At 39.5% G+C, this 16521-nt stretch overlaps 1 protein-coding gene across 2 annotated transcripts in view; it reads right to left on the bottom strand.

Moving 5' to 3' along the window:
* The window catches only part of LOC143281687 (uncharacterized), a 53396-nt gene that overhangs the window by 17585 nt on the left and 19290 nt on the right, over positions 1 to 16521 (bottom strand). The window contains exons 1-5 of one of the 2 annotated variants that reach the window (XM_076586938.1): positions 12337 to 12457; positions 7521 to 7624; positions 7244 to 7277; positions 6489 to 6590; positions 2808 to 2990 (exon numbers count right to left, since the gene is read on the bottom strand). In XM_076586938.1, the coding sequence (XP_076443053.1) occupies positions 2808 to 2990; positions 6489 to 6590; positions 7244 to 7277; positions 7521 to 7624; positions 12337 to 12409 (496 nt within the window). In that variant the 5' untranslated portion in view covers positions 12410 to 12457. Of the gene's footprint in view, positions 1 to 2807; positions 2991 to 6488; positions 6591 to 7243; positions 7278 to 7520; positions 7625 to 12336; positions 12458 to 16521 lie in introns of those variants that run through there. The other variant, XM_076586939.1, reaches the window with a different exon arrangement.

Genomic DNA, 16521 nt, shown 5'->3' with positions numbered 1-16521 from the left:
GATGATCAACATGTGAACTTGGTGTCCACAGCAACAGATATCCAATACTTTTTTCTTCTTCATTCGTGGGCTGCAACTCTCACATTCATTCGTATGTACACGAGTGGGCTTTTACGTGTATGACCATTTTTACCCTGACATGTAGGCAGCCACACTCTGTTTTCGGGGATGTGCATGCTGGATATGTTCTTGTTTCCACAGCCCACCAAAGACTGACATGGATTACTGGATCTTTAATGTGCGTGTTTGATCTTCTGCTTGCGTATACACACAAAGGGGGTTCAGGAACAAGCAGGTCTGCACGTATGTCAATCTGGAAGATCTGAAAAATCTCCACCTTTTACCAACCAGGCGCAATTCCCAAGATTCGAACCCGGGACCCTCAAATTGAATGAAAGTCCAACGCTTTAACCACTCAGCTATTGCGCCCATCATATCCAATGTAAACTGGGCTTTACATACCCATGTCAACTCATAATCAATGCATGAACTGTGACTCCTCTTAACTGGTTTGCCTGCTTCTCGAGTCTACCCCTTTAGTGCATACAAAATTCTGCTGCTCCACGTGTTCTCAGAAAGAAAATATCTGAATAAATCACACACACCCCACCCCCCTCCATTGGCTGTCGCACACAGAATAAAGTACAAAATCTGCACTCTGTATTCAGGGATGTGAGAGGGGCTCAATAAAAAAAATGCTACCACTCGCTTTCGCCTTGTCCTTGATGCCATTACTGTAATAGTTGACATAATTGATGCTATTGCTATGTTACATATGGTCTCATTTTTATTAATATCATCTTAACTCACTCCGGACGATGGAATGCAAAAGCGTTCCTGACGTAGTGGTTTCGACAATTTTTTTTTTTCCACATTTTCCTCATGGGGTAGCATAACAATCACAGCTACACTGGGCATTGCAAATGTGTCAAGGGTCGAATGGAAAGTTTCTTCATGCAATTCCATAACAACACACTCCATAGTGAGCCAGCGAGTTCAGGACCCCACACGACAAGCTAAGCTGCAAACATACTGAAAATGGCGTCGCAGGTGATACAAGTGGAAATTTTTTGAGCAAACTGAATCATGACAGCAGCTTTTACCGCTGCTGAAGTGATTGAAATGCTTCAAACTGAAGGTTTTGACATCGACGAGGATGATGAAGACGCTGAATAAAGTATCTGCAGTGAAGAAAGCAACCAGCAAGAAGATAATGAAAGTGACTCAGCTTCTGAGAGCAGTGAAAAGGGAGGGGGGTGGGCATTCAAACGACGTGAGGAGAAGGGTCAGTGGGTCAAGTACAGTGAGTTTCATTCAGTTACTTTATGTTTTGTATTTTTTGTGCTTTTTTTTTTCTTACCCTAACAAATGGGTCATCTGTAGGGTAAAGAAAGGGAGAGAACTAATCATCCGGAGTGAGTTAAACCATCATCACTACTGACTGAATGATTGGACAAGTAGTTAAATGTGTGTGTGTGTGTGTATGTTCTCCTTTTTTTTGTTTGTTTTGTTGTTGTTGTTTGGTGGGTTTTTTTTAATTATACTGATTTTTTTTTTTTTTTGTCTCTATTGAATGTTACTGTTCATTTATACTGTTTGTTCATACTGTTCTATGTATATTGTATACATTTCTTTGCCAAATTAAAAAAAGAGTTTAAAACTAAGAAAAAAAAGGGGGTGGGGGGAAGTGTACTGTAGCCAAGGAGGGAGGGGGTGGGGAGGACTTGGAAAGCCTCTAGTGTGATGGAAAGGTGATGCACAGTCACGCCCAGCAGATAGACGCTTTTTTCCTCTCTTTTTAATTTTTATAATAAAATGGAAAAAGTGCAGTTACACGTTTCTGCACAACTCTTACATCCCTGTGTATTATACTTGCATAAACAAAACCAAACACCGTTTCACTTGCTTCTGTAAGCTTCAGATCCTATCTGTTTCTGCGTTCCAAGATTCAGACCTAACAGTCTTCCGCTGTTCTTTCTCTGGACTTACATTTTCACTTTATCAAGTCTGGCCTTACAGCTGACGTGTTTTCAACACAGGTCTCCCCATCCTCTCCTCTAAACTTTCCAGTGTACTATTTCTCTAACTTTCTATCTACATGTATTTTTTGTCTTTCAGTTTCATCCCTGTGAATCAACAGTTACGCATGTATGTGAATGATTAGTGCCGAAGTGCTTTGATTTATCTGTTTACAAGACTGAACACTATACAAATACTTTTATCATTATCATTATCACTATCATCCATAGCATATCCTTCTTTATCAATGAAACATTGTAGAAGCGGAATACAGCACTCTTTTGTATTAGATGCAATCAAAATCAAAACAGAAGTGTTTTTTTCTGGGTTTTTTCACTCTCACCCACACAAACCTTAACTAATCACTTTCTTTCATTTTTTCCTATTGTCTGGCTCAGCGACTGCCCCACTGTGTCTTGAGGCGTGCATTTCAAGTGTGTTCCATGTCTGTGTACTTTAGTAGCTTCTGGACAAGCAGACTGGCTTACACGTTTACTCACTTTTAGTTCTAATACACTAATGTTTATAAACATCTAAATAAAAGGAAGAAAAACAATAGGAAAAAGTCAAACAGTAACGAATGCAAAGGGGGTTCAGACACAAGCAGGTCTGCACATGTTAACCTGGGAGATCAGATAAAAATCTCCACCCTTTACCCACCAGGCACCGTTACTGAAATTCGAACCCGGGACCCCCAGATTGAAAGTCCTCCTGGCTACTGTGTCCGTCAAAAATGTCGAAATCATAACAGTTGGCATCTCCACATACACACACACATCTTTACTCACAGGGAGAGCCGGGACTGGCGGCCACGCTGCGCACACTGCCCCCATGGCCCACAAAGGTGGTGACCTTCTGGGTGGTGCTCATGTCCCACAAGACCACAGTTTGGTCCCCGGAGGCAGTCAGGCTTTGGCTGTCACCATTGGTCCACAGGAAGTCAAACACTGCATTCTTGTGGGCACACCAGCCTAGGGGAATGGTTTTTTAAGGTAAAAAAATCTGAGAAACCCAATGTAGGTACAAGAAACACAACAAATCAAATCAAGTAAAATTATGGTGCTCAGAGCCTCGCCAACCACCAGGGCTATCTCAAGGCTATCGCCACATTTGCATCTAATTGAAGTCAAGACAACAAAGAAAAAACAGGCCCACATCCTCGAGACATACAACTGCACACTGAAAAAGAGAAAAAAGAAGACGAAAAAAAAAGAGAGCAAAAACAAGAAGGCAAAATGGTCACACAAAGTGCACAATCGATTGCGCACCAATATATTTATATGACAAAACCATATAAACAAACACCATGGAACCTTTAGATAAGAAAACCTGCAAGACAAACAAGCAATCATCCATTCAGTGTATGGAAAAAGTAATATAATTTTTCTTTTAAATTCTAATCAAAAATCTGGAAATATAACTTGTAGCACTGCCAAGTAGCAAACAAACTTTGTACAGCTGAATATGACTTATTGACCCATTCCAGTATACAGTGGATCTGCCATAAATGTGACTATTCACAGATGTTCAGTGCTGGCACTTTAGTTGGCCCAGCGAAAGTTCATGAACCCAGGAAGTAGGGCATGGATATGAATAAACGTGGCTGACAAACAGGCCGTGCCAGCGGCACTCGCTGTACGCTTGTTCAGCGGTAAATCTGCTTTGTTTCTTTCGCGCATCATCTTCCCAGATGGATTGGAAATAACGACAAAAGAAGTGGGTTTCTACAAAGAATGCAAAATGAGCTTTCTATTGACTCCAAACACAATATATTTTCTTACATAGCAATTGTTGCGGCAACGGTTGAAACATACATGAAGAAAGAAAAGAGAAGGTCAAGCAGAAACATGATCGCAAAAATCGTAAAATTTAAATCCCTCTCTAAGAAAACATACGCTTATTACAATGAAATCGTAAAAATCACCAGAACATTTAGCATGCCTGCATGCAGATCAGCCCACCCTTTTGAGTTGTAGATTTTTTCTTGTCAGCACAACAAGTGTTTAAATGAACACACTGTAGCATGGTGAGTGCAAGCAGCAGGGGCATGGAGAGCAGGGTGAGTGTAATCCCTGCAGGAAATGTGTGGATGCTGTGGAAGCATGAGAAAAGGGGGGCAGGGGCTGCGGGGCCAAGTGAAAGAAGGCAGTGTCCAGGTTTGGCACGCGGGGCCAGAAATACCGCGGTGAATGCGCCGGCCAATGCAGAGTGTGGTGGGAAAGTCTGGCATTAAAAAAAGTTTGACCCCAGACGCTAGACGCTGCTCGGAAACTAAAGAGGTGGATTTTGTGCTCGGCTGAGCAGCCGTGTATTAACTGTAATACATTTACTTTGCAGCCATCTGTCCATTCAAGCGAGGTCTTTCCTGATGATTATACAGCCTACAGATGAGTTATGAAATTGTGAAAAACCAGAATGAAGAAGACTCAGAATACAGGACAGTGGTCTTTCTCTCCTGTATTGGAATGGATGCTTTGGACATTTATGAAAGCTTGCCATTTGCCAAAGAAGACAAAAGAAATAGTATAAACAGTGCTCTAACAAATTCAGAGTACTGTGTAGGCTTGATGAACAAAACGTATGAAGCATTCAAGTTTTACTGCAACACCCGGGCGCAGGAGTGCCTATAGTAGAGTTTGTGGCAGACCTGAGGCAACTTGTCAAGACCTGCAATTTTAGTCCTTGGAAAACAGACTACTAAGAGACCAAATCGTGCTGGGGGTACGAGAAGAAGTTCCACATTCGAAGTCATTGGAAGTGCGACAACTAATGTTGAATGCCTGTGCTGACATATGCAGAGCACAGGAGACAAGTCAGCAGCAGATGATGCTGATGATGAGAAAGTCACCAGAAGTACAGGAGGTCCAGGCATTTCAGAATAGAAGTCGGGAAAAGGAAAAAGCAGAGTGAACAGATCAGAGGCTGGAGTGAAATGTGGATGCTGTGACGGAAAACATCCACGAAAAGTGTCCAATGTTTGGGAAGCGATGCAATGCATGTGGAGGAAACAATCACTTCGCGTTATGTTGCACAACACCCAAGAATCAGCTAAGACCAACAAGAATTCGACAGTTTGAAGAGGAGGAGACAGAAACAGAAATTAAAGATGAAATACTTGAGATTGGTGACAGTAACAGCACCAAGGGAGAAAAATATAAGGGCTATGATGCTGATCAACAAGAAGCCTGTGAGATTCCTTCATGACAGTGGAGTGACAACTAATGTATTAACTGAAACCTTGTACATAGAAGTTAATGGAGAGAAAAGCAGCTCTTATGTACAAGAGACGAAAAAGACGCTGGTGATGGTCAACGGTACAGAAATAAAAGCCAGTTGGTGAGATAATCCTGAGAGTCAAAAACCCGAACAAAAAGAAATACAAGGTAAATTTTGTGATTACCAAAACAGATTGTAAGCCAGTGTTTGGACTGAAAGCTGTACAGTACATGGAGACGATGACAGTCAATGTAGAGAAGATGGCAGCAGTATCTGCAGATCTGAAACCAATTCAAGACAGATGTGATGTGTTTTACATGCGCTCTCCCCAAGTCTGTTGTAACAATGGCAATATTGGCCCCTGCGACGTATCTATCTCTATCCTGATCCTGAAACTGGCCTTTCCAAAACTCCAAACTGAACAAGCAAAACAAAAACAAAAAAGTAAAACGTTATTTATCGGTTTTCACCCGAAATTTGTCCAACCTTTGAAATCACATCTAAAATTTAGAGACCTAATTTTTCAGTTCTTATTACATTCTGTCTTGCAGGGAACACACTGAGTTAACCAGTTACATGCCTACTGCCACACTGTAGATCTTTTACTTGTTGTAGCACTCCATAGCCAGAAGACACACATGCCTGCCAGCTGCAAACCATATATCTGTACAGCTTTCCAACTGTCAGCAGCATCCAGTGTTAACAAGCATCATGGATAACTCACATCTACATTTTTAAGATCCTTTGGCCAGACAAAATTAGAAACTAGGAACTGTGGCAAAGAGGGGAACAGGAACCAGTGGAGAAACAGATCCTGAGACAAAAGTGGGGATGGACTGGCCATACCTTGAGGAAATCGCCATCCAGCACTACACACCTGACCCTGACCTGGAACCCTCAAGGGAGAAGGAAGAGGTCGGCCCAAGAACAGCTGGAGGTGAGACACTGAAGCAGAGCTAAAGAGGCTGGGATCCAGCTGGAGGGATGCAGAAAGGACAGCCCCGAGTCAAGTCTGGTGGAGAAACACTGTTGATGACCCATGGTCCACAGGGAACAAAGGGCCTAAGTAAGCAAGTGCATTGATCTGGTTCAAATATTTAACTTTTTTTGTTCCTAAAACATCATAGTTTTAACAGTCTGGGGAAGAATGTGGATGTCTGAGTACATCTCCAGCAACCTCTTCAAGTTAAACTGCACTATAATGACATATAAATTTAAACTGCAGCAATAACAAAGCATGACAAGAAACTCACGGTTCACTATGCGATTCTTCTCCACACTCAGGTTAGATCTTGTGTCATACAGCGACACGAGGCCATCTTCATTCGTCACTGCGCACAGGTGACTGCTTCCACCTGAATAGCACACACATCAGTGCACACATCAACAAATTCAAGCATCTCAAATCAAATTATGGTGCTACAGAACCTCACCGATCACTAAGGCCATCTCAAGACTATCACCACATTTGCTTCTACTTCAAGTCAATGGTAAAAAAAAATTTTTTTAAATACAATAAAAACTAGTCACCGCTTCAAGCTTTTTACTCCACGTTTAAAAACTTTCCAGAAATTAAAACATTCAATTTCAAATCTGATTAAAAATGTTCACTTCTTTCAAGCATCTCGACACGCAGCCCAAATCATTTCCTGTAAGCTTATATAAGATTCAAAATAAACTAGCATAGCCTTTAGAATAATATTCTTAGGGTGGTGAAGAACTGAATGACAATCCATGGGTTTTAAATAACATATCAAAAAATTAGCAGTGAAGCTTTTCACCTGAACAAATCCCAAAGGGATGAGGTATCGCTATCAGACTGATTTTACTCTAAAAATAAAATCTTTTTTTTGCCAATCAGCATTATTTCCACTCAATCATTTTTACTTGTACCTTTTTTGAGTGTTAATGCAGTCATCAATTGCTAAAAGCATGAAAGTATATCTATATGCATGTGATTTACATTAATTACAAACCAGCCAGAAAATTACTGCTTTGAGAATCTTACCTCGACCAAACTGGCACACAACTGGCAGTCCTGTCTGAAAAGCAACAACAACAAAAAATTTATAAAGATTAGAAACAACAGTTATGGACATTTGAAGACGCACAAAGATACTTGCACAAAAAAAATTTATAAACATTAGAAACAAGTTATAGACATTTGAAGACGCACACAGATACTTGCACACAAGACAAAAGTCATATAAAAAGACAGCTTATAAAACTAAAGTAAAACACTCACACGAAGATACTTGCACACGAAGACTGGGAACAAAACTTACTGCACTTTCAAGTCTTATATCATCATGTCTGGACACCTCCAGTCTCTCCAGGAATGCCTCTGTTGTTGGACAGAGAGTCTGCCAGTCCTGAATGCGGCCTCTGCCTGAAAGTGGAGCAGCACAGCACTTTCCATCAGTCATTCTGACTCAGCCTGACTGTACAGTTTAGTGCTTTACAGTTTCAGTTTCTCAAGGAGGTGGCAATGTGTTCAGACAGATCCATATACGCTACACTACATCTGCTAGGCAGATGCCTGACCAGCAGCAAAAACCAACACGCTTAGTCAAGTATGCATATTTGTGTACTTATCTGAGTGGATTTCTACTGAATTTTGCCAGAGGACAACATTCTCTTTGCCATGGGTACTTTTTCAGTGCTCCAAGTACGAGCTGCACATGGGATCTCAGTTTATCATATCATCCAAATGACTTGACATTCAGTTTGATTTCCTCACTGGGGAGAAAGGGCAAGAGCAGGATTCAAATCCAGACCCTAACACTTACACAACAGACTCTATTGGCCAATGAGCGTCTCAACCATTCTGCCACCTTCCTCCTTCCACGTGCGCGCATGCACATGCTTGTGTGGTGTTTGCACACTGGTGTCAGTGTGCACACATGTAGGGTTGGGTGTTCTGGGTGGTTATTTTTTTCACACAAGCCTAGGGTAGGCTCTCAAGGCCTGTGCATCAGTTTTATGCAAAGATCAGGCATCTGCCTTATTTCTGTTTGTTTGTTTATTGGGTTTTTTTGTTTGTTTTTGCAGCAGATGCGGTGTGGTGTATAGCTTATAAAGATCAGTCTGCACACTTTGACACCTTGAAACTGTTAATGAAATTGCTACACAGGAATCAAAGGCACAACTGAGGAACAAAACCATCAGCTGGCTGTAACTCCAGCATAGGCCCCCCTTTAACCAAACTTCAAAGTCCAAGGACAACAAGCAAGTACTCAAACTTCTTCCAATGCAGTTTTTTTTTTTTATTTGTCTGTTCCCTCCCCCCTCTCCTGCCAGTGCAGTTTGCTGCTGCCCTGGATTGTATTGTATTGCATTGTACTTCGTTGTGACCAGCAGCGTAACCCAACTCAGGCCTTGAGGTTAAAAAAAAAAAAAGGTACATAAACAAATAAATGGATACATCATGAAAGGAATAAACAAACGGACAACATAAAAAAAAGTAAGCAGATCATGAAATAAAATGCAGGAAAAAAAATAAAAAATAAAATAAAAAGACAATAATGATAATAAATAGATAAATAAATGCAAATAAACATAGACACACACACGTGCACACACATAAATGCACAACAGATATGCAACAAACATGCTGTTTCACAGATATGTAAGCACAGAAATGCACAGACCCAACACAACACATAAAAGCACACAAACCCTGACACAAACACACACACCCATAGCTCCCCCCGTCCCCCAAAAAATTTCCACACACGCATATTCTGACATTCCATAGCTCCACACACGCATATTCTGACATTCCATAGCTCCCACAGTACAGATTTACACAAACACACATCCCATTCTCTACACACACATCATAGCCCCCACCATGCACCCCCCCCCCTCCCCGACACACACACACACACAAATTGTAGCACTGACAATGCACACACGCCCCACCTTTACCCCCAACACACACTCACAGTCACAGTACTCACACACATATATATGCAAATACACACATCTAAGCGCTTACACACACACACTTAGCTCTCCTAACACATGCATACAAATTACAATTACACATTTGCAATTGCATGCATGCACACGCACACACACACACACACACACCCTGCCCCTGATTTGCCATAGGAAAAGATCTCTGATGTCAAGAAAGTGGTGTCCAGCTTGTTGCTCAGTCTACTGTATTTGGAAAAACCCAAAGAGACTGTTCCAGACAGTGAGATATCAAAACCAGAAAAAACAAAACAATATCAAACAATAAAAGGTCATTGAACTATTGTAAAAAAAAAAAAAATTAATTCAGCCACATGAGGTGAGGAAGTCAAGTGTCAGAGGTTGTCATGGAATCTATTTTATCTCTTTGGGGGTTGAAAAGAAAGATGATTTATATGTTCATAGGTCTTAGTTCTGATGTGAGGTATCCTGAGAAGTCAAGTATCAAATGAGTGGAGCTGGCGAGATAAAGTATATAATGGACTGTGAGTTCAGAAAGATACTCTGGTCCAGAGAGAATAACTTGTAGTCTTTTTCAGTTTTTGATCAGCAACAGGCACCCCAAAAGTGGATAATGGTTGCCTACATCAGTACATGGTGGGTTAAAAACGGTCATACACGTAAAAGCCCACTCGCATATATACAAGTGAACGTGGGAGTTGCAGCCCATGAACGCAGAAGATCAGCAACAGGCAGACAGTGGGGAGACTGAAGAAAAGGAGAAACATCACTTTTTTAAGTGGTCAGATTTAGCTCTGCAAATGAGTCTGACAGCAATATTCTAAAGTGCATAGAGCTTTAAGAATATGTGCTCTAGCAAAAATTGATAAAAAATAAATAAATATTCTGGACTTGCTGAAGTAAAAAAAATAATTAGGAAGCCAGCCAAAAGAGAATTACAGTAATCCACTGTTGAGAGAACAAATGCCCATTCAAGAGTTTTAGTCGCATTTGGAGAGATAGTGATGCACTGATGGATAGAACTAATCCTACCCATTTTCAGATCGGCAACTTTACAGATGTTTGAAGTGTGCTGTGCGAAGGAAACAGACTGGTCAAGATTTACACCAAAACTGCAAACTGAAAATGAAAATTGACAGAACAAATACTGCAAACTGAACAAGAAAATGAAATAGGTGTGCTATTTAGAACAGAGTCAAGAAGAGAAGGATGCTGACAAAACGTTTTTGGACAGGCCATCATGAGTTCAATCTCATCATCATACAGTTTACAGCTTCAACGGATATAACTATTAACCCCAGATTACACAAAATCAAGAAAAGGATATTTGTATTTGTATTCATATTTCTTTTTATCACATAAGATTTTTCTGTGTGAAATTTGGGCTGCTCTCCCCAGGGAGAGCGCATCGCTACACTACAGTGCCACCCTTTTTTTTGTGTGTGTGTGTATTTTTTCCTGCGTATAGTTTTGTTTTTCCTACTGAAGTGGATTTTTCTACATAATTTTGCCAGGAACAACCCTTTTGTTGCCATGGGTTCTTTTACGTGTGCTAAATGCATACTGCACACGGGACCTTGGTTTATCATCTCATCCGAATGACTAGTGTCCAGACCACCACTCAAGGTCTAGTGGAAGGGGAGAAAATATCGGCATCTGAGCCGTGATTTGAACCAGCACACTCTGATTCTCTCGCTTCCTAGGCGGACACATTACCTCTAGGCCATCATTCCACATAAAAACATATTTTTAAAAATCTTCAAGGCCATACAATAAATGCACAAAAAATGCCATATTGGTAATGATTATCCATTCACCACACTAACAAAGAAACCAAAAAATACAACAAAAACAAAACAAAAAAAGAAATTTCCTCTTTTCTTCACATATACTATGCAACTGAATAACACTACGAACACAGTTAAATCATGTGACAGTGAAAAAGACCTGGCAGTAACTTTTGACAAAAATCTTTCCTTTGACCTACATATTCATAACTGCATAAATAAAGCAAATCAAATGACTCGAACAATCAAAAGAACTCTAAATCATCTTGATCGTGCTACTTCTGTAAAACTATATAAAGCTCTGGCGCGACCTCACTTGGAGTATGGAAACAATAAGTGGTGTCCTTATCTGAAGCGACAATCAACTGGGTACAGAGAAAAGCCACAAAGCTTGTATATGAATTTAGGCTTATGTCTTATAATGATTGATTAACTTATCTAAAATTATTTTCCCTTAAGGGTAAAAGGATACATGGTGATCTCACTGAGACATATAAGCTTTTCAATGGTCATGTTGATGTATCTTGGGATCAGTTCTCTGCATGTCAGTACAGTTCCAGTCTTCCACAAGAAATACCGATGGAAATTTTTTTGTACGAAGTTCAAATACTAAAACAAAGTTTTGCTTCAGTAACCTAGATACGAATGTATGGAATCAACTGCCACTGCATTTAAAACAAGCACCATCAACTAACTCATTCAAAAATCAACTGGAGAATTCTATAACTATTTTTGGAGAGTTTGATGAATAAATAAAATGTAAACGAAGTGTCGAACCTTGACCAAAGTCTGTAAAAGAATGTGTCATTAGATCAAAGAAGGGACTGTTTATAAGCTTCAAAGTTTGTTTTTGTCCCTAACCTATTACTACTACTGGTATTTTTGTTCCAAACTTTTTCCTTCACTATCTGCCTACTTTCTTGAATTTGAACTTTAGTGTTGTTCATTTTCCTTCGATAGAACTTGTACTGTGCTGCATGTGTGGCTATTTGGTAAATGTCTATAATTAGTTATATGTTGCTCAATGACTGCACTCCAGGTCGTACAGGATTAGGAGGTTGGCCCAGTGGGCGTCGAGTGTACTCTTACATGTGTTAAGGTTGTTTGCCTCAGTGACTGTCTCGGGCAGGCTGTTCCACAAAAAGACTATCCTCTGGGAGAAGTAGGAGCTTCGTAGTTGTAGTCTGGAGTGGCGTTTTGCCAGTCCTTTCTGTAGTGTTAAATATTCGGATAAGTCGTTAGGTGTAGCTACAGACACTGATACAGAAGTGATGACAAGTTATAATGACGGCAGTTTTACCAGGCTCCCTTTCCCAGACACGTGTAGGACTCAACTTCCCTAAAGAACCAAACATATTGAATTAATACTTACTTGCCACTTTGCTAGCGCCCCCCAGTTCTCGACTGAAAAATCGATTCAAACCACCATGCATCATTTCATACATTTTTTTTTCACACAGAAATCGTTTGATCAATCAGGAGACACACGACAGAACACTACGCGCTTTCGTCTCACTGAAGTTCCCGCAAACTATAAACCCCGCTTTATGACGTCACTGTTAGGCTCCGTAAATTGTAATCAAACCTTATTTTTTTAAATTTTTCGGTTCCTATGAAGACGTTTTAACTATAGCAACAGAATATATAAAGTGGTGGTATTTAAGTCATATATTTTATATATCGTTTATTCGAGACCCCTTGATTGTTTTGATTTGCAGCTGTGAACTTCCGGAAAGCGTGCACAAACGTTCAGTTCACACCGCTCACGCGGAAGGTGACGGAATGGTGAAGACGCTCTCTGTTCGAATCCCGCTCTCGCCCTTTCTCCTAAGTTTGACTGGAAAATAAATTGAGCGTCTGGTCATTTTGATGAGATGATAAACCGAGTTTTAAAACAAAAATAAATAAATCCATTGATGCGCTCCCATCCTGAAAAGAACTTCGAATATGGTGTGGCACCCATACATAAAGAGACAATCTATATCAAAGGGTACAAAGAAGAGCAACTAAGTTATTATGAGAATGTAAATATATGAGCTAACAACAGAGACTTACATACTTAAAATCTGCATTCATTAAAGGGCAGAAGGCTAAGAGATTTAATAGAAACTTACAAGATGCTGAATAGATGAAGATTATGAGAGTACATGAAATTTAGTGATGAAAACTTATGAGCACTGTAATACTAACCTATGGAAAGATTCATTAGCTAATAGAATTGCACAAATACAAAATGCACTACCTATTGAAACTAAACTTGCACAAAATACTAATGTGTTCAAAAATCTCTTTGACATGAACAATTTAAAAGAAAAAATTATTGACTTTGACGAATGAATTACTGTACATGTAAAAGAAAATGTGTATCCTACAAATAATAGGAGACAGATACTGAAGTGTGCATAAAAAAAGGAAGGCTGTGAGGCTCAGGCAGTCAAATGCCAGTCCATACACCACCACTATTACTACTACTATCACCCGATGCGATAATAATCAGTAAAGGTTCCTGCAACATATCATTCCAGATTCCAGATGTCCCATGTGCAGCACGAACTTGGCGCATTGAAAAAACAACATAGGCACCAAGATTGATGTCCTCTGGCAAAATTCTGTACAAGAAATCCACTCTGATTGGTACACAAATATATATATATATATGCATGTACTCAAGGCCTGACTAAGTGCATTTTATTGTGCTGTTGGTGAGGCATCTGCCTGGCAGATGTCGTGTAACCAGTGCAGTTCCTCAGGAAAGTATTTTGGGGCCAGCATTTTCAGTTTACTTTATTAACAATATGTCAGATGTTGGAAAAATATTTGCTGATGACACAAAGGCTTACTGTGGAATGAATGATAGAGAAAAGCAAATTCTGCTTCAATATGAATAAACTAGTCAGATGGACAGAGACGTGGCAAATTAAGTTTAACAATGAAGAATGTAAAGTACTTCATGGTAAAGATAACACAAAATACACTGATGATGTAGAAGAAACTGAGAAAAGGATTTGGGACTTTTGTTAGACAAAAATCTAATTTTTGAACAGCACATTAATGCTGCAGTAAAAAGGCAAATAGAATAGGCATGATCACCCATTTTATCCAGTATAAAAATAAAGATGTCATGGTGCCATTATTTAAATCATTAGTAAGACCAGTACTGGAATATGGTAATGTGGTATGGTCCCCCTACCTTTGAAAACATACTGACTTGATTGAAAATGTACAGAGAAGATTCACCAAGCAAATTATAGGGATAGGTAGAAAGTCCTACAAAGAGAGACTAACTTGTTTGAAACTCCCATGCCTGGAATATTGCAGGTTAAGGGGTCATATGATTGAGACATATAAAACTCTACATGGACATTATGATAAGAGCACAACACAAAATCTTTTAAGGACAGTAATCATACCAGGGGACACCAACTAAAACTAATTAAGACATTCACCAAATCAAACCAATTTTCAATTTTTTACTAACATGGTTGTTAACTTCTGGAATAATCTGCCCAGCAACATTGTCACTGAAGAAACACTTAACACTTTAAAGAATTTATTAGAGAAACGCTGGAAGGATTATGGCTTCCAAGTACATTTCTCCATAGAAAGCTAGCAATGACATGTGATAGGAAAAGATACATGATATGGATTAGTCCGAACGCAGCGATGCCTCCTTCAGAAAAATACTGAGGAACTCACACTGACTCGCCGAAGGTGGTGGGCTGGACACGAGCAGGTAGACAGTCATTTGTAGTTCTCGGTTGTTAGAGCCTGTGAGCTGGGTAAGGTTACGATCAACTACAGTCTCATCCAAACAGGGCAATTTCTAAACAATATTATTGTGTTATCTTGAAATGTTATCTAGTCATCTGAACGAGACAATAAACTGAGGACCCATGTGCAGCATGCAATTAGCGCACGTTAAAGAACCCATGGCAATGAAAGGGTTGTTACTGGCAAAACTCTGTAGAAAAATCCACTTCGATAGGAAAAACAAATAAAACTGCACGCAGGAAAAAAAAAAAAGGATGACGCTGTACTGTAGTGACGCGCTCTCCCTGGGGAGAGCAGCCCGAATTTCACACAGAGAAATCTGATATGATAAAAAGAAATGCAAATACGAATACAAATATCCTTTTCTTGATTTTGTGTAATCTGGGGTTAATAATTATATCCGTTGAAGCTGTAACTATATGATGATGAGATTGAACTCATGATGGCCTGTCCAAAAACGTTTTGTCAGCATCCTCTTCTTGACTAAGTAACAACAACAACAACAAAAACAGGTGTGGTGCAGTAGTTGGGAGAGCAGCCTGAATTTCACCCAGAGAAATCTGTTGTGATAAAAAGAGAAATACAATACCATACAATACAATACAAATGACAATAACATTACCAAACAAATTTGGAAGTAACTAGGGGAAAAAAAATTGTTTCATATTTTATGAAAAAGACTTTTTCTGCAAAGTGTACATGGACAAGATGTGTAAGACAACCTATTTCTAAATGTTGAAATTTTTTTTTTTTTTTGGCATGGACAATCTTATGCAAGATCTCTGTAGGGATGGTTTCATACCTATTAAAGAATGGTGCTTGGGAACCAAACTCAGTGTAAACCTGCCAAAACAAAAAACCTGAGGGCATTTGCTCTTTTTTTCAATGTTCATTCATATATATATATATATATACATATATATCTTTAAAAAATTTTCTTATCTGATTCCTTTCATTTATTTGTTAACTTATCCATTTATCTTTCTTCATTCATTTCATTCATAAATGTAATGATGTATCCATATTTTTGTTTATGCTTTTTTTTCTTTCTTTTTCCCTCAAGGCTTGACAAAGCACATTGGGTTATGCTGCTGGTCAGGTTTCTGCTTTGCGAGATGTGGTGTATATGGATTTGTCCAAACACAGTGACGCCTCCTTGAGCAACTGAATTGAACTGAGGCAAGAAAATTTTTTGATACGTGTGTGTGCGTGTGTATGCAAAAGATTGCTTTTAGAAAAGCTTTGATCAGAATTTTTTTTTTCATAAACCTTCATTTAAAGAATAATTTTAAATCATAAGAACAAGTTTTAAAACAGTACACTTCAACAAAACACACATCTTGGTGTGGTTGGTGTACGGCTGTGCATATATATTTTTAGACAGGCGCAACAGCGTTGGACTTTCAATCTGAGGGTCCCCGGTTCAAATCTCGTTAACGGCACCTGGTGGGTAAAGGGTGGAGATTTTTACAATCTCCCAGGTTGACATATGTGCAAACCTGCTAGTGCCTGAAACCCCTTCATGTGTATATGCACGCAGATCATATACGCAATTAAGATCTTGTATTCCATGTCAGTGTTTGGTGGGTTATGGAAACAAGAACATACCCAGCATGCACACCCCCGAAAACAGAGTATGGCTGCCTACATGGCAGGGTAAAAACATCATACACATAAAAGCTCACTTATACATACAAGTGAATATGGGAGTTGCAGCCCACAAATGAAGAAGTGTATATTTTCTGTACAAATTTTTTCTTTTTTCTACATATGTGTTTTGTGGCGC

This window comes from Babylonia areolata, chromosome 4, assembly GCF_041734735.1.
Source record: "Babylonia areolata isolate BAREFJ2019XMU chromosome 4, ASM4173473v1, whole genome shotgun sequence".
NCBI classification, from domain to species: domain Eukaryota; kingdom Metazoa; phylum Mollusca; class Gastropoda; order Neogastropoda; family Buccinidae; genus Babylonia; species Babylonia areolata.
Note: the sequence above shows the minus strand (reverse complement) of the source record. Positions and strands in the feature narration are given on the sequence as shown.